The following is a 17722-nucleotide window of genomic DNA, read 5'->3' as shown; positions in this document are numbered from 1 at the left end:
TGGAGCAACACCTTTTATCGCCAGCACCAAATTCTATTATCCTCCCTGCCGGTGAGACAGAGGGTTGGCTGGGCGCGCGCGGTTATGGTCATTGTTCACCGTGCTCCAGCGGTCATACATAATTCGCGCGATTGGCTCATTCTTTCGTGGGGGAAGCAGCAGCGGCCAGCCTGTTTGTGGTCGATGTTGTTGCAAAATAATAATAATTAGTACCCCAGGGTTGTCACACTCACCCCGGGGCGGGTTGTTGTGGGTTAATAACTGGGTTGGGAGAATTTCGGATGCAGTTACGGGTACGGCACCGCGTTGCATAAGTTGCGCAGCGCAAGGTCCAGTTGTGGTCCGAAAACCGAGCCAGACACGGTGCAGAATTAAGACTCGGTCCGAACTTTCTCTTCTCCGTTCGGGCCATTTCCGGTGCGCCGCGCATTAGTGTGCTCCGAAGCGGAACCGATGCACTCACGGGGATCGCCCGGGATCCCGTTGTTTCCCGAAGATGGGTCAACGGCAAATGGCCGCGTGGGGAGGCGATGCAACAAGTACAGGGCCCGAAACTCCGTGCGCCCAACGGTCCGTGTCCGTCCGGTGCCACCCACCGATTTCGGCGCGCTGCATTCCGTTTCGATGCACACGCTCTCCTGGGGGATTGCATCGGGAGCATAATAGGGCCGAGGGGACCGTTCTTTTTTTTCGGTGTGTTTATGCACAGAGCATAAAGCATAATGATGGCTGCCAAAAGTCGCGCCAGCCGCCGGTGCCGGTTCACTGGGCAACTGGGGCAACTCAGCCCCGGTGCGCAAGCCTCGAACAGACGTCCTGTGCCAGTGAGGCGAAGAAGCGACTTCCTGAGAAGACCCCTGGGAACGGTCGCTAATTGTTATGATTTCGTCAATCCCCCACGGTGGGGGGCTCTTGTTCCGTTAATGAATCCGGATTGGTGTTTTGCGCTTTTTTTGTTTGCGATCAAGCCAAGCTCCTATTGCCGAGGAGCCAATTCCTGCCAGGTTCTACACTTTCACTTTCGCCAACAACAGCACCCGGCGACTCGGAAGCGTTTTTCGGCGCGCCGACCATAATTATGATAAAGTGGGACAACATCCAACTGAACGAAGCCGGCCACAAGGTATTCGACACCATTTTTTTAATTTTTTTATTCGTTACAACACGCCGCGATCGAGGGACCAATTTTCGCGTGCAATTTGCCAGTTTTTGTGTACCACACTCCTACCGGGAACAGCCAGCCAGCTAGCCACCCTTGCGTGTGCGGTGCGCCATCGTTCCGTGTTAATTGACCCGTGTTCGGCGGTCGAAATGAAGGAGCATAAAATATTGTTCGAAAGAATTCTCGAGGCAACACCGCGCACGGAACGGAACGGAAGCGCGCAACACATTAAGATGCAGCTGGCAACGCGTATGATCTATTTCCGTATGCTTCGCTACGGGTGTCCGCGGCGATTATTGGCGAAGAATTGGCGTGTCGCATCACCGCGATCACCTGCCACTTTCTAGTTGCGTAAGTCCGCGCGCTGCGCATGATCGCGGCAAGGTGGATCGCAGACACCCTGCAAAAAGATGATGGAACGAGTATGGCATCGACTGCTGACAGAAGCGCCGTCGCACACCTTGGCAGTTCGATTCTACAAGCGATGAACTCCATTGTATGCTGTTCCTATTCAGATATGATTCATGCTCACTGATCGCATCGAAAACTGTAATCACTCTGTATAAGATCGTTAAGTTGATCAAAAAACATTAATTGATCATAGGCAAGTCAGGTCGCCGTGTAACAGCCCTATTCGACTGAACTTTATGAAGCGGCGATACAAAAAGTGGGTTTATGGACCCTTTTTTCCCCGGAATCCCTTGGAGAATCTGTGTCGTCGAGGCTTGATAGGTTTAAAGTCATAAAGCTCCGCCTTCCATAAGGCGCCAGACGATCGCCGGGCGCACAAAGAGGACACTGAAACTGCATCCACGACCACCGTGTCTATGGGAGAATGATGGACACCGGTTTGTGGAGCCTATCGTCCCTATGTTCGTGAAAAAGGGATAAAAAAGTGAAGCGCAAACATATAATTGTCCCTTGACGCGCCATCGGCTGCCGAAAGCCAAAAGCTTAGCGAGCGATCTTTTGGGAAGATCTTTTGCGAACTGAGAGCGAATGCGGAAAAAATCTGCACCGAACGAGCGCGCTCCGGTCCTAAGCCGGTCGTTCCTGGAAGGTGCGATAGCGATCCGGCTGCACCGCGCGGGATCGTAACGGCTTTAGTGTGGCTCACCAAAACCTTTTCCCCAAAATTAAGCTGAGCTTTTTTTCGCTGATCGACGTCGCTCCTCCTGGTGCCACCGGGTGCCGGACTTCTATGACTTCCCGGGATGAAAGTAAAATCACACAAAGGATATCGAGTGTCGGGGAACGTTGAAGTTAGCCGCCTGCGGGCCGTTAGGATGTTCCGCCTGTTTTTGTACGTTTTGTTCCGAGCAGAACCGCTACTCTCAAACCGGTTTGACCCAATTCGCGATGGGGCAACAGTTGGGCCCGCTCCTTTTTCTGTCCTAGATGTGAGAGAAACAAAACGAAGAAGATATTAGAGAATCGGAGAGAAGCTCTTGGAACTCGTGTCTCCTCCAAACGCTTTGCAGAGTCCTTCAACAGCAACCACACACTTACTTGCTGGCTTTGTAACTTCCCTTTACACAGCCGTACGAGCTGACCGGATGCGTGGCGGACGGAACAAGTTCGGCCCGATGTACAAGCGGGACCGGGCGCGGAAGCTCCAGATCATGCGCCAGCGACAGCTGGCCCTGCAGGCCCTCCGAGGATCGATCGGTGGCGGTGTCGGCATCGGAACGCTCGGCTCGGACGGCGGTTCGCCGCAGCTCCAGGGTCTCGACTACCACCAGCCGTACTCGAGCATGCACATCAAGCAGGAAATTCAAATTCCGCAGGTAAGCTGTTAGCTGGTTGGCGGTGCTCCTAAGATAAACCCTTCTGATCTGACGTTTGTCCTTCGGCAGGTCTCCTCGTTGACGTCGTCGCCCGACAGCTCGCCCAGCCCGATCGCGATCGCGCTCGGCCAGGTGAACCCGCAGACGACGATATCGCTCAGCAGCAGTGGCGTCGGCGGCAATGGCGGCGGTGGCGGTGGCGGTGGCGGCGGTGGAGGAGGCGGCGGTGGCAGCAATGGGTCCGGGACCGGCACCGGCACTGGCGGTTCCAGCTCGACCAGCATCCAGAATCCGCTGTCCGACTCGAAGCTCTGGATGAGCGCCAACTCGACGACCGCCTCGCCCCACTCGCTCAGTCCGAAGGCGTTCAGCTTCGACTCGAATCCCACCAGCACGGCCGACTCCGGCAACCCGGCCGACACCCTAAGGCTAGTGTCCCTCTGTTTCGATTCGACCGCATCCTACACCCACCACCTTTCGTGCTCTAGTTTGTTCTAACCCCCGCCGTGTCGTGCTGCGGCCAGTAGATCTCGTCCAAACGAACCTGTGTACACGGGGATCCTGATTCCCGGTTCCCGGTTCGTCGCCCATTTCAGGTGGTCTCCGTGGAACTCTCTGTGCCGTGACTTCGACTCGGGCTTGCGGGGGCTTTGTGCCTTCTTTTCCGTATCTCTTTTCTCGGTTCCTTTTTTGGTTCCTCGATTCCTTTTTGGTTGCATTTTTGTAAACCCTTTTATGAAAGCTTCCCCACCAGTAAGGCAAAGGTAATCGATAAGGCACGCCCGGCGGTAAGATTATAGTGTAATGTTTTCTGCCCACAACACACGACAGACACTGTGTTTCGGACGACACGTTCTGTGGGCGATCCCCCGGACGAAACCGAGCCCGGGGTATCGTCCGGGTATCCAAATTGCTCCTCTCAACAACATGCTTCTGCTGTGTGTGCACCGTAAGCCATCATCATCCACCCATCACACCCATCACACACGTGTGTCCGTGCGTGTCCACTTTATCATCCTCAATCGTAACGGCCGCCAGAACGAGCGGCATTGAGTAATACTTTCTGTTTCTATTCTTCTCTCCATCTCCTCGCTTTCATGCTTCCGACACACATATCCCGACCCGACGGCACCGGCTTCCCACTTCCGAGCCGGGCTCGGATCAATCTCCCGCCCCCCGATCCATTTCCCATGCCCGTCGCTCCTTGCGAACTTCGAAATTCGAACCCTCCGTTCTACAACAAACAAAATTTTCTTCCCACCGCAACATTCGCCATCTCCAGGGTATCGCCGATGATCCGCGAGTTCGTCCAGTCGATCGACGATCGCGAGTGGCAGACGTCGCTGTTCTCGCTGCTCCAGAGCCAGTCCTACAATCAGTGCGAGGTCGACCTGTTCGAGCTGATGTGCAAAGTATTAGACCAAAATCTGTTCTCCCAGGTCGATTGGGCGCGGAACACGATATTCTTCAAGGACTTGAAGGTAGGTGTCTCTGGGGAAACCGAAACCAGTAGTAGTAGTAGTAGTAGTGGCTGGGGGTAGTGGCTCTTCTCACTTTCTTTCTTGCGGTCCGCGGAGTAACACGAACCGCGCGCGTCCGGCGCCCGGCTTCATATCTTTCGTGTGGCCTTTTTCTTCTCCGCCGCCGGTGGCGAAAAAGTCACACAAAGTCACACTCTCAATTTCAACCGCTGACCTACTTGTCAGCTTGAGCCGAACGCGCATTAAAAATGAGACGGGCGCGTTAGACGGAGATGGCGCGCTTTCGGTGCAAATGGCGCAAGCGGCAGAGGAAGACGGGAGAACAAATTAGCGCGGGCTTCCCATCCTGCTCCAACGCGCACGCACGCACGCAGCCAACCGCGGTGGCCACTTACGCGTGCCACTCACCCATTCATGGGGCCAAGCCACCCGATGGCGGGAGGGTATGGAAAATGAATTTTCAAATGACACTAAATGTCGCCGTCGGCCGTATAAATTGAATGAGCCCTCCCTCGTGAGCAGCTCGTGAGAAACGCCATTCGGTCAACCTCTGGCGTTTATGTGACTTTGTTGCTGCCGCTGTTTGTTTTCTTCTCCTGTTCGCGAAGAACGATTGTGTGGCTTTGGGGTTGGACACTTGTCGCAGACATTGTTTCGTCGCGGCCCTTGTTTAACGCGTGCAATAAGCAAACAAAATGGAGCGCAGGGAATTTAGGGGAACAAAGCGACAGAGAGAGAGAGAGAGAGAGAGAGGGGGGGAGCACTTTGAACAAAGTGTCATAAGACACACAACAATGAGATTCGTCGCTCGTAGCCATGCCTTCAATCAACCGCCTGTTTTGATGCATTTTGAAAGAGCAAGTAAGTACGCAGCCTACCGGCTCGTTGGGCTGCGTACATTGGTGATAGCGATTAAAATTCGAATGGCTATTTTACACTAAAATATCTTTATATTGGTTAAACTTGCAATGAACGGCTCAAAAAAAAACGCCCGAAGGTGAACCGTTTATTCGCACCTCAGTCACGATCGACCGACCCGAATTATTACGACGATAAATCGGCACTTAGCGCGCTCGCTCGCGCCCTCCGTGTGGTGTGCTTCCGAAAGGCGCCACCGGCGGAAAACCGGGTACCGGGTCGGATCGGAAAGACAGCATAATCGCGGGCCGCGCACCGTGTTTCGTCATAAAAATGCACCAACAACCAGTGCCCCGTAGCCCGTTGGACCGTTTTTCGGTGGGAAATACGCTTCGCAAATTGCGTCCATGCACGCCGCGCCGTGGCTTTGACTTGGCACACACAAAAAATCGGGCTTCAATCAAGCCCCTCAAATGGATCACCACCACCGTCGCCGCCGCCGCAATGTTCTTTGGTGGGCCATTAAAATCTACACGATTTGCATTGTACTCCGGGCCGGGCCCGCCCCGAGAGTGAGGCCCAGTGTATAACAAAGTTCTTCATTGGGGCCGAGAACGTTGCAAATCTTACGGCCGTTTCCTAACGCACAATGCACAACAACGTGTTGTGTAGACCGTTGCCATTCGGGCGGACCGGATGAAGAAAAAGAGAGAAAAGAACCGGGTAAAAACAACTTCCGCAACGTACGTGCAAAGCATAACTTCCCAGCATTAGTGCGCCCTCCTCGCCGTCGCACTCTGAGGCAATGCAGAAAACTGCACCAGCGGGCGGGCCTCCAACCAAGCCCCCCGAGCTCCTCCACGCCGGATTACCGGTGGATTGGCGCGAGATAGTGTGGGTGAGCGAGTGTGTACTGGTAGGCGGTTCGAACACTAAATAAAACCCACCACCACCGAGAGAGAGAGAGAGGTGGTCGTTCCACATTATGTAATTGCATCGATTGAAGGTATTTAACCTAATTTCGGTGCCGCGTTTTAGAAGACACCACCAACAAGCCCCAAGCCCCGTTCGCAGCCGACGGTTCTCGATTCTCGATCCGATCGGATCGTTCTTTGCCGTGGAAACGGAATTCGAAAGGGGTATACCCGGCTAAATACACTACTTCACCCGCCAGGCCCGGAACGGTTCCGGTTCCAGCCGTTGTTGTGGCCGTTTGGTGGTGGCCTTTATTTGCGCTTGGCCTGGATTCCTGCACTGCGGGCTGAAGTGCACTGTAAAGGGGGGGGGGAGCCTTTTGGTCAGGGGTTCCGTCACCAGCGGTGAGTGAGCGAGTGATCGATCCTGACTGCCACCGTCGTTGAGGCCGTTTGGCCTTTGAAACTCGAGACGACAGTTTGCGTGATTGTTGAGGTAGTCTATTGTTTCCTCAAGTTATATTTTATAGGATCACCTATAGATTAGAATTTTGAAGCTTCGGAAGACAATAAAATAAAGATACTCAGGAGTGCGGAGTCGTGGACCCTGATTTATCCTTTCCGGATCGTTCGGTGACTAATCTGATCCGATGTTCACCACCGGCTGCCACGTGGTCTCGGTATTTGACGAACATAGTCGGTACCTTAGGGTGGCTTTTTTCGGGGGGTGTTTTGTAGAATTAATTCATCAACTTTGCCGAGTAAAGAAACCGAAAAGCCAACCGGCACGGTCTCGTGTCTTAGCCAGTCGACAGGTCTCAGCGTGCGTGCAATAACTGGGCTCTAATTTATGTTTGATTAATAATTCAACGGCGGACGCCGCGTTCGGGAATGTTTTCCCGTGTCGTCTCGGCCCCAGCCCGCCCGAGGACGGTTGGCGAAAATTCCCAGACCGCTGCCGAGAGAGCGACGCATCTTTCAACGCGCCACCGACACACATGTGCCGATCTGCCATTTCCATTTTTTCTTTGCCCCATCGCCGGCTTTCTTAAGTGATCGCGTTTTACCCACCCGTCGTCGTCGTCGTCGTCGTCGTCGTCGTCGTCGTCGTCGTCGTCGTCGTCGTCGTCGTCGTCGTCGTCGTCGTCGTCGTCGTCGTCGTCGTCGTCGTCGTCGTCGTCGTCGGGGGCAACAAGATCGGTCGAAGTGTCTTCTTCGCTTTGTTGCCGGTGCGGCCAGCGTGGTGAAAATGCGTGTCAAGGTTGGCGCACGTTTCGCAGTGGGGCGAGTGTTTGCGCCATGCGCGGCGCAACAACTTCACGCCGATGCAACCTCCCCTTTCCGATGGTGGTGTTGCAACCGCCATCGGGCCAACAAAGTGCCACTAATGGAAGACTCACGACGAATCTCCCCCCCCCAAAAATGGCGGATCTCGCGGAACGCATAAATCAAATCGCACAGTTTTGGTGATTTATGTTCGAGCTGCAGCCCAAGTCCCCCATCTGGAGAGCAGGAACGATGTTCCTGCCCGGCTCCGAAAATAGGTCCACAGTTTTACCGGAGTCTCCGGAGGCATCACATGGACTACAATCAGGACTACCATTTTCGGTGGTCACCAACGTTTAGAGCACACCACTAACCACCAGAAACACCTGAAGGTCACAGTCCACCCGGCGGGAAGCTATTTTCGTTCCCCTATTGGCCGAAAAAGTAGAGAAGGATTTCCTTGTTTACGTGCACCAGGGGGGCCACCCTGAACCAATCGGCATCGTCTGTTCCGGCTTCGTGTTGTTGTTGTTTACCATGTACGAACGGGAATCCCTCGCTGCCCGGCGGACCCAGACACGAGAGAGAGATGAATCATCCGGTCACGATGCCAACCGACTTATGTTTACCACGGACACCGACGAAAAGGGGCCGTGTTTTTTGGTCGGTAAACAGAAACAGGACACGCTCTTTTGTTACCGTACTCCGTAAGTGGAATCTATTTTGTGGTCAACTCCTGCTCAATAATGAACCGTGTGCCAGAGAACCGGGCAAAAGTGGGTCATCGCCTAAAAGGAGGCTCACCTGGGGCCCCGCAAGACACGCATTGAAAGGATTTCATATCCGAACGGACCCCGTGAACAGTGAAGCGCCCATTTTCCATGCGCTCCACTTTTGAGCCGTCCACTTTGAGGCTGGGAAGCCACGGAGGACACGGAGCAGCCCCCCCGGCTGGCCCACTTTCCGCCTGGGGTGTGTGTTGTGGGCCTACTTTCTGCTGCTGCGTTTTCACCGGGGTCCTTTCAGGGGGTCCTGCTGAATAGAGAGCATGGTGTGCATGTAAATGAAAAGCGGTACACTTATTCGCACGCAAACAGAACGGCGGGGCCTAGTGCGCTACTTTTCGGGGCCTCGGGCCCCGAGCTCGGTATCCTGCGGGACGGAGATTCTGAAAGCCGGGAGCAGCGAGTGTAAAGCGGCGCTTGTTCTAGTTCTCCTCCAGCGGGGACGCAACAGGAAGGAGCTACTTCCGCTATTGGAATCTGTTTCGTCCCCGATCAACGCGCCCAAGCAAAGGACACCCTGTGGCCGGGGCGAGTCGAAAGGATTACCATGGAGAGGACACAGAGAGAGGTGTTCCATCTTCCGATGTAATCCGCCTCTGTGTATGTGTGTTTGTGGAACTGAAAATAAATTCTCCCACCCAAAGTGGGTCAATAGGTCAGCCGCTCGTTCGCTCGCTCGGTGGAGGCCGCCGGAGCCCTCCTGGGCCCCTCCTGGTGGATGGCTTTTAGTAAATCGCTTCACTCTCCTCGACGAACCGGGCGGGAGAGGTCCCTGGAAGGGACCTCTCGCGGCACATCGGTGGGTAATGAAAATGGGGCTACTTTCAATATTTACATCACACCGTGCCCGCCCCAGTTCGCGCGGGCTATTGAATCCTGCGCCACACTTGCACACATGGCGCTGGAGTGAATGCAGCTTGAATCTCGGTTTTTGGTTGGCTTTAGATTGCAGCAAAATCTTTCTGTGTCGTAGACGGCAAAATAATTAGTTGATTAAAGGGTTTTCAATGGTGCAAAGATATGACTTATATTTCTACAATTGAGGGCAGGATCGGAACTGTTATTTTGCGGCTTAAAATAGTTCCTCGAGCATCACATCCATTTATGGCAGAAGGGTGGCTCTTTTGTTTTGTGGACATAAACTACTCCAAATTTGAAGTCAGTGGTTTTTTGTGGTCATCCTTAGCAAGTTTTCCAGCAAACAGATTCTGTCCTTATTTGAAAAATCTGAGAACGATGATCCTTTACATTGAGTTAACCAGTCAGTTAACAGTACTCCAAACTGCCAAGCACTCCGACCCGACCCGAGTTGATGAGTAATGACGAAATGGAGCCCTGTACCGGCCCAAAATAGCTGCGATGTGACGACGTGACGTGACACATAATTTGCTCCGATTCATTGTTCGCGCTCGGTTTCGGGAGCTATTTTTGGAGCTTCGGCGGCGATCTGCGTGGGGAGAAGCATAAATCCGCGCGCCCCAAAGAGCCGGTGCGCAATTGAACGTAGCATGAATCAAAGTTTGAAGCAAGCCCCAGAAAGCCCTGGTCCTGGAGCCGCGGAGAGCCCGGGGCAGCGGTCGATGAAGCAACGCGCGCAGTCGACCGAAATCAAGCATCCAAACTGCACTCCACCGAGTCGAGTGAAAATCTGGGCCATGGTCAAGTGATTGTTGCTCGCGTATTGCGGCGTTTTATTATTACGTTTTTTTTGTTGTTGCTTCTTTCGGCTCTTCGGTTCGGTTCGGGCCAACCGCGAGCCGCTTCGTCTGCCGACTTTCTCGTTCACTTCGGGCGCGCTTCGTGAAGAAACTTTCGCGTTGGCCAAGCGGACTTCGAAGGACATCCGTCGCCGTCCATTACAAATCCATTTGTGGCCGAACAGCAATTAACCGTTTCCTTCTCGCTCGGGCGCGTATTGCTCGCCTCTCTCTCTCTTTCGCTGGTAGGTGGACGATCAGATGAAGCTGCTGCAGAACAGCTGGTCGGATATGCTGGTGCTCGATCACATACACCAGCGCCTGCACAACGGGCTGCCGGACGAAACCACCCTGCACAACGGGCAGAAGTTTGATCTCTTAGGTTTAGGGCTGCTGGGCGTACCGAGTCTGGCGGAGCACTTCAACGAGCTGCAGAACAAGCTGCAGGAGCTCAAGTTCGACGTCGGGGACTACATCTGCATGAAGTTTTTGCTGCTACTGAACCCTGGTAAGTGTGCTGGATGGAAGGTGCTGGCCCATCGCGTGATACTGATTCGTAATCGCCGTCCACAGACGTCCGGGGGATCACCAACCGGAAGACGGTCGTCGAAGGGTACGAGAACGTGCAAGCGGCCCTGCTGGACTACACCCTCACCTGCTACCCCTCGGTGCCTGTAAGTGTACGAAAACCCCGCCTCGCCCCGACCGGATCCCGAGCGCTCAATAATCCGTTTCCGTTGTTGCAGGACAAGTTCAGCAAGTTGCTCAGTATTATTCCGGAGATACACGGAATGGCGGCCCGGGGTGAGGAGCACCTGTACATCAAGCACTGCGCCGGCAGCGCCCCGTCGCAGACGCTGCTGATGGAGATGCTTCACGCGAAGCGAAAATGAAGCTGGCCGATCGTACCGCCGCCGCCGCCCCAACATCACGATCATCCGGCCGATCGTGGGGTGCCGTCGGAACACCGGAACATCGCCGCCCCGGAGGACGTGCAGCTGACGACGATGATGATGATGATGATGGAGGAGTAGGAGCCGCCGGACCGTCCACCTCGAAACGCGCGGAGTCGAAAGCAAAGCTTTCGCGGGCTGGTTTTTAGTATTTCTACGTTTTTTTTTTGTTTGCTGGGGCGGGTTACACACAGACTCCAGTTCCGATGATTTATAACCCATCGAGAAACGGGGCGATGGCGCGGCCACCCATTCGTGGCACACTTGGCTGGCCATCTAAGAACCGGGGCCGGGGTCAATTTTCTTACACCACTTTTTCTTTTTTTTTGGGACCACCGCCCCCAAAGTGGCCGGATTTCGGATTTAGGTTTAGCTCTCGGCTCGGCGTTTCTCTCCGTTTACTTTAACAAAGTATGAACCATTAAGATTCCGTTAAGTCCGCCCGAAGCCAGAGAGAGAGAGAGAGGGGTAGGGAGAGAGAGAGAGAGAGGACACACCTTCGAACGCGCGAAGTGTGGCAGCTTAGGTGATAAACAAATTTTGTACATTAAACCCCTGGGTGGCTGGTTGGTTAGGAGGTTGCTGCGCGCGCATTAGGTCCTGTGTGGCTGTGTGGTGGGGTGGACTCACTGCTTGAGACCCCTGGAGGTCACCCCTGACGGGGGAAGGGCGTCGCTTACAGAGAAGGGGCAAATACTAAAACAAAACACGTCGTTACCATTGCATCTCAGAGGAATTACAGAGAATTTTATTCTATTTATTGTGTTTACCAAGCGACCAAGCGGGTGGAAAGAGTTGGGGGCGAATAGGGGGTGGCACACGCACCCACGCGCATACCATTTACACACAACCTGTACGACCACCACGCGCACCACTTCCTCTGGGTCCGCGCGGTGGCACAGCCGGTAGCCGGCCGGGCCGCCATTGAACGTTTGCCATGCGGACGCTAAATTACAATCATCACCCCCCGCAACACAACCCACTACAATCAATCAAGCGTCGCGCGCCAGTCAGGAGTAGTGTGCGCTCGCAAAAAACTCTCCCGGGCAGTGCCCTCGGTGCGCCGGGGAACCGCGACGCAGTGGAGCATCACAATGAGAATCAGTAAATATTACCACTTTTTTACGTTTAAAATGAGTTCGAAGGGGAACGATTTAATGTGTACAGATCTACCACGTAAGCTAAGAGGGAGTGAACCCACAAATTAACGCTTAACCCGCGCGGGGGGCGCCGCGAAGAACAGTGTTACTGTACAGCAGCGAGTTTGTTTTATGATTCTACCACCGATGGCGACCGTCTGGCCAGGAGTCCAGTCCGTGCACACGGACCACCACCGGTGGTTGTGGAGGGTGATCTTTAGGCGTTGGGGGGCGCGCGCGCAGTAGTGATAGGAGGCCGGAACCGGAATCAAAGGATCTAAAACTAAGTGTTCACTAAATGTTAAAGCAAAATTCATGATTCGCGGTCGCGGTTTGACCGGACCGCGATTCGGGGCGGCGGATGCGCGTTATCTCTTGTGTTGGCGACTCGTTTGGTTTCGTTTGCGACATCACCTTGAACCGCACAGTGCACCCGCTTTCGGTTGCGCCTCTTTTGAGTTGGGCCGGAAAGGTTTTAATCGACACCCTCTTGGCCCGATAATGAACGGTTTCAAAGGGCTGGGCCGAAGGGAGGAGACACAGAACACAGAACCGGAAAGACACACAGCACGCACACAGAGCGGTACTAGGAGTTTAATTCACGTCCACGACCGTTGCCGTTTACCGTTTACACCTAAGGAACCGAGAACCATCTTTAACTGTTAAACAAATGCGTGTTAAAAACACTCCACAACTCTATTACAAACAAGTGAAACAAAAAAACGTTAACCATAACCTGTTGATATTACCCACTTCGTACACCGGACTAGGCCGTGAGCCGAGGCATACAAACAGGGGCTCTTGAGGGAGCCACTGTCTTACTGGTGCCGGACGGCATAAAGCCGCGCTAGAGTAACAATATATTAACCTATCAACCGATCAGCAACAGCATCCGCATTGTTGTGAACGAATCAAAATAGATACCACAATCCTCCCCCCTAAATGTTATCAATAAATCCCCACTCTGCACCACACAAATAGCCCTCAAACAGACAGGGGACGGCGCGCGAATCCGCGCGCGCCGTCCTCGCCAGGATAGCAGTATACAACAAACGAATGGTTTTTGAAGGGAACCGGTGAACACTATTCAAAACTGTAGTGTGTCGTGTGTGGTGTAAGATTTCCGAACGCAACCGAGAGACCCCGGGAGGAAAGAATGATCCGAGGCGCGATCCGAGATCGAAGCGAAGGCGCACTCGGGAGGCGCACTAAACATTCCACTTTGTCCACTGTACGGTTCATTTTCACGGATACTCTGTCTCGGTCCGCAATCTGTTCTGTCCTTTCCATTCACTGCTACTTTGTCCTTTTTTAATCGTTTTCTTTTCACCTTCTTACATTGAACGAATTTCGTTGTTTCATTTGTTCGTTTCTTTTCGGGAATCTGTTCGGTTCGGTCCACTTGCATTTTCTTTCTTGTTCATTTTCTCTACTTTCTACTCTTTTTCTCTACACTTTACTCTTTTTCAATATGCTATGTTCTGCTACCCAAACACCCCTTTCCTTTCGGTAGTTCTCTGTAGTGATTCTCGCCGCGTGTTTCCTACTTTTCTCCTATCGTCTGTTCTATTTCCGTCTCTTGGACGCGCCTTGTACCTGGACCAGTACCTTTCCCTTCTAAGTGTGTGGGTGTGACAGAGAGGCGTAAACTTGAGGAGGGCGCTAAAACAAAACTTTAAAACTTTACAACCTTACAAACGAACCGAAACGAGTATAAAATGTGTTCCGAATAAATCACAAATTTACATCTCAAAACTAAAACACAAACAAATTAGAAGCATCAAATGCGCCACGGTAGTAGTGTGCACTGTTGCAGTGCAAAATTGTGTAAAAAAAACGAGGGACAGTAAATGTTAGATGTTATAATTGTTGAACGTCGTGCCGAAGGACGAACGGACAGAAACCAATATGGCGGGCAAACCAGTATGTGTGCGTTACATAACCTAAAAGCTTTAGAAATCACCCATGAAAATACACTACACAAAGCATCACAGTAACCGTAGAGCTTCGGATGACGTGCAGATGACGTTGGCGAGGCTATAAAATAGAACAAACGTAACACAAACACAACACACTGTGGTCGCGTCCGGAGGACAGTAGAGAACTAAATATATTTTTTGACGTCACCTTTTTTACTCCATTAGCCACTCCGGGATCCTCCGGGGGTCCTGGGGCTAGCGTGAGCGAGTGTGAACAAACCGTGATAGTGTGTGGGTTGGGTGTGATTGGGTGGCGTTGGAAGTGCAAACAATGGTGGCCAGTTCTTGTAAAGGACTCGCGAACGCACGCACACACATATACACACACTAGTGCACAGCATACAAAACGAAAGAAATGCCTTTTCAAAGTACAAAAGTAACAGCAGAGAGAAAGAGAGAGGGAGAGAGGGAGAGAATGATACACGCAGAGAGAGAGAGAGAGAGAAAGAGAGAGGTTACACTCTAGCTTCATTTTGTAGATTTTTGATGATCCTCAGAGCGAGGGATATATTCGCTTGTGATGTTGATTACTTACGCCAGACACATCCTTGGGCACACGTACACAACATACAATGTGATCGGCAAGCGTGTATATGATTTAGCGCGCAATTTACCACTGTTTTAATGATCCTTTCGCTCAACGGAGACTAGCGATCGACACACATTTGGAAGGGAAACAACCGACGGCTCACCGCTCGACGGAACCGGAGCCGGGTGGGTAGCAAGCAACCGGAAGCAAACCCCCAACACACGTGGGAAGTACATTGTTAAACCAAATGCTGTGACAGATTATAAGTAATAGAGAGAAAAAGAGAGCGAGAGAGAGAGGGAGAGCGTACGAGGGGAAGTTTTACACAAAGTTGTGGTAGTTGAGAACGCATGTGTGTCTGGTAAGCGGAGCGATGTGTTGTTAGTAAGTGTAGATAGCGTTAGTGTGATCACCGATCACCACACGATCACCGATCACCGATACGAAAGAGAGAGGGAGAGGGAGCGAGAGAGAAAGAGAAAGGAAACATATTAGCAGACCAGCAGCATCCTGAACACATTCCAATCAGCGGTCGGTGTATAGGTGAGCGAGTGGAGAAAAGGCGAAAACCGTGAAAATATTATTAGATTGAAAATCATAATTTGCCACAGTGATACATAGGCGGTAGACTTAGGCTGTACGTAGTAGGGCTAACCGGAAGGCCGGTGCACCGGTTCTCCGAAGGTAGGGAAGGGCTAAGTTTGACTTAACGCGGCACCTAGCGCCGTCTAGAGACAGACCTCTGTATAGAGCCACAGGATAAATAGTATTGTCTCTCCTTCTCGTCGCGAGTGTTTCCCCGTTGGTTTGCGCCCTACCCGGAGTCCGGGCGATCCGGGGTCGAGTGTGAGTGTACTGAGCGGTGTTAGGTGTACCACTTCCCGTTGCTCGATCGATCCTCGATGATCATTCTTTCCACACCATGTTGGCCGCCACTTCCGGCAGCTTCGCAGGCGCTCGAAATAGGAAATAGATGTCGAAAGCAAACCAAAAGAAGGAAAACAATCTGGTTTCTCGTAACACTAAACTCTAAAACAACAAATAAGAAGAAGAGAAAAGGAAGAAAGGAGTCGCAAAACGGCGCGAGTACACTTATAGGCGTAGGGCTGTAAAATATGTTCAAACCTGTGTCACGCGCGCAACCCTTTTTAAACATCACACCGCGCCACAAACTGGAAGTGACACACCCCGCAGAGGATGGTCGCAAACGAAGCAACAAACAACCGTGTTCGAACCGTGAACCGTGGAGTCGGTAAGCGCCACCCGCCAGCAGCGTGTTGGGGGTGCTGTGGCCGGGAGAATAGCGGAACGGGAGATATTATTATTAGGCAGCGATCGAGATTGGGCGATGAAGCAAACAAACAAACAAAAAATGATGCAAAAAAATTGGGTACCTAACCTTAATGTGTTTTCAGAAAACGTTTTCTGTTCGTATATATATATATTACGTAACTATAATTATTATTTTATTTCGTACTAGCAGCTAAGGACCTGTAGGCTTACGTTTAGGGGGGATGCGGCCTGGCTTTCTCCTGGCGCACCGTCGTGTGGTACGGGGAGGCACAGGCTGGCCGAGCACACGATCTTACGGGCGGGACCGGATTCTCCTTTGTTCTCTCACACCCTTCCGGTGGTCAAGTTGGTCGTGGCTTGTCGTTCGTGTACATTTCGCTATCTTTTGCCCTGTTTTTTCCTCGGATTCCCTTCACTTTCCTATGTATCTCCGTTATCCATTACTACCACCCGCGACGGCTACTAGAGCCACTAGAGCAGGGCGTTAGGTTACTACTTAATAGCGTTGGTTTTTTGTTTTACTCCTTTGTCTTCGTTCTTCGTTTTGTAATAAAAGTCGTTAGTAATAAATAAAGAAACAAACACATCGCATTGCGTCGCGATCTGCGATCAGCGTCATGGATCATGGGAGTGTGATGGAGGCGCCCCTGGCAAAGGGTGGAAAGAACCGAGCATGGCCTTCGGGCCATGCTGCAGCCTGCCCCTCGAGGGCGGTGCCGCCGGGTGCTCTTATTAGGGAAGGATGCAACGAAACGATAGCTTTAGCGTGCGTGTCTCCTGTTTTATTTTCTTTAGAGTGACACGATGTGTCGCTGGGCACAAGTGGGCGTGCAAACAAAAGTGAGAAACTTAAATAACCAAACATGAAACTCGAAGAACGCTACCGTCGGGTCGGGGCTGCAAACAACAGAAATCCGTCTCAGAAGCAGTATGGCGAAGGCATTAGCTAAGCTATTGGCTGGCCCACAAGGTACAAGTAGTGGTGGCACTCAAATCGGGTACTCGGCAGCGAGTACACGCGAATTCTGTACATTGTGTTCCGGTGTGTTTTCTTTCGTTCTTGGGTACCACATTAAATAAGGTAACTGTTAAGTTTTCGGTGGTAACATTGCAGAGTATATATATATTATACATAAAGAGCATGAGCATAGTATAACAAATCAGTTGTAGAAACCATGTGAAGATGAATATATATATACATATATACATATATACTTATACATATAGGCGAGTTAAGAAAATTGACACACAAAACACTCTCAACATGGCGCGACGACGCGTTTGTGTGAAAGGTGGCCCCCAGAACCTTACAGATGGCGGACACGTAGCGGTACACACAAAGAAGCACCGGCAAATGAAGAAAGAATTGAATTTTAGCTTCACACTCGTATTACCATCTGTGACGAACTGCTATCATAAACGCTGCATAAGTCCTTGATCATCAACTGATCATTCGGTATTCCCCAAAGGTAAAACCCATACTTTCTCCAACAACCCGAACCCGAACGATGCCGGAAGAGTATCTGTGGCGTGATGCAGATCTTTAAAATAATTGCAAACCACAAACAGAGAGCGTACGAGCGCGCTTGGGAGTATATTTTAATTATGGAGTGTGAACTGTATACACGTTGAAAGCCGTAGCGATCGGAAAGCCGCGGATCATAATCAGGACAACAAACTGATATGTGGAGTGTGTAAAAAAACGAGCGCGAACGATGGATAGGTTCGACACGGAAGGCTAACAAAACAACTGGAGATACCATCAAAATACTTATTTTTAATTCATGTATTTAAAATACAACCAGACAAGAAGGTAATAAAGATGAAAAACAAGGTTTCCTTTTTCCTTTCCGCAGTTTTCACTTCCGATTTGACAGCA

At 51.8% G+C, this 17722-nt stretch overlaps 1 protein-coding gene across 1 annotated transcript in view; it reads left to right on the top strand.

Moving 5' to 3' along the window:
- Positions 1-10843, top strand: part of LOC131215749 (nuclear hormone receptor FTZ-F1-like) — a 70835-nt gene extending 59992 nt beyond the window's left edge. Inside the window, exons 5-10 of the mRNA XM_058210144.1 lie at positions 2702-2949; positions 3019-3377; positions 4232-4430; positions 10200-10458; positions 10524-10624; positions 10697-10843. Coding sequence (XP_058066127.1) covers positions 2702-2949; positions 3019-3377; positions 4232-4430; positions 10200-10458; positions 10524-10624; positions 10697-10843 — 1313 coding nt within the window. The remainder of the gene's footprint in view (positions 1-2701; positions 2950-3018; positions 3378-4231; positions 4431-10199; positions 10459-10523; positions 10625-10696) is intronic.
- Positions 10844-17722: the final 6879 nt, after the last annotated feature.

The sequence above is a fragment of the Anopheles bellator genome, chromosome 1, assembly GCF_943735745.2.
Source record: "Anopheles bellator chromosome 1, idAnoBellAS_SP24_06.2, whole genome shotgun sequence".
Lineage (NCBI taxonomy): Eukaryota > Metazoa > Arthropoda > Insecta > Diptera > Culicidae > Anopheles > Anopheles bellator.
Note: the sequence above shows the minus strand (reverse complement) of the source record. Positions and strands in the feature narration are given on the sequence as shown.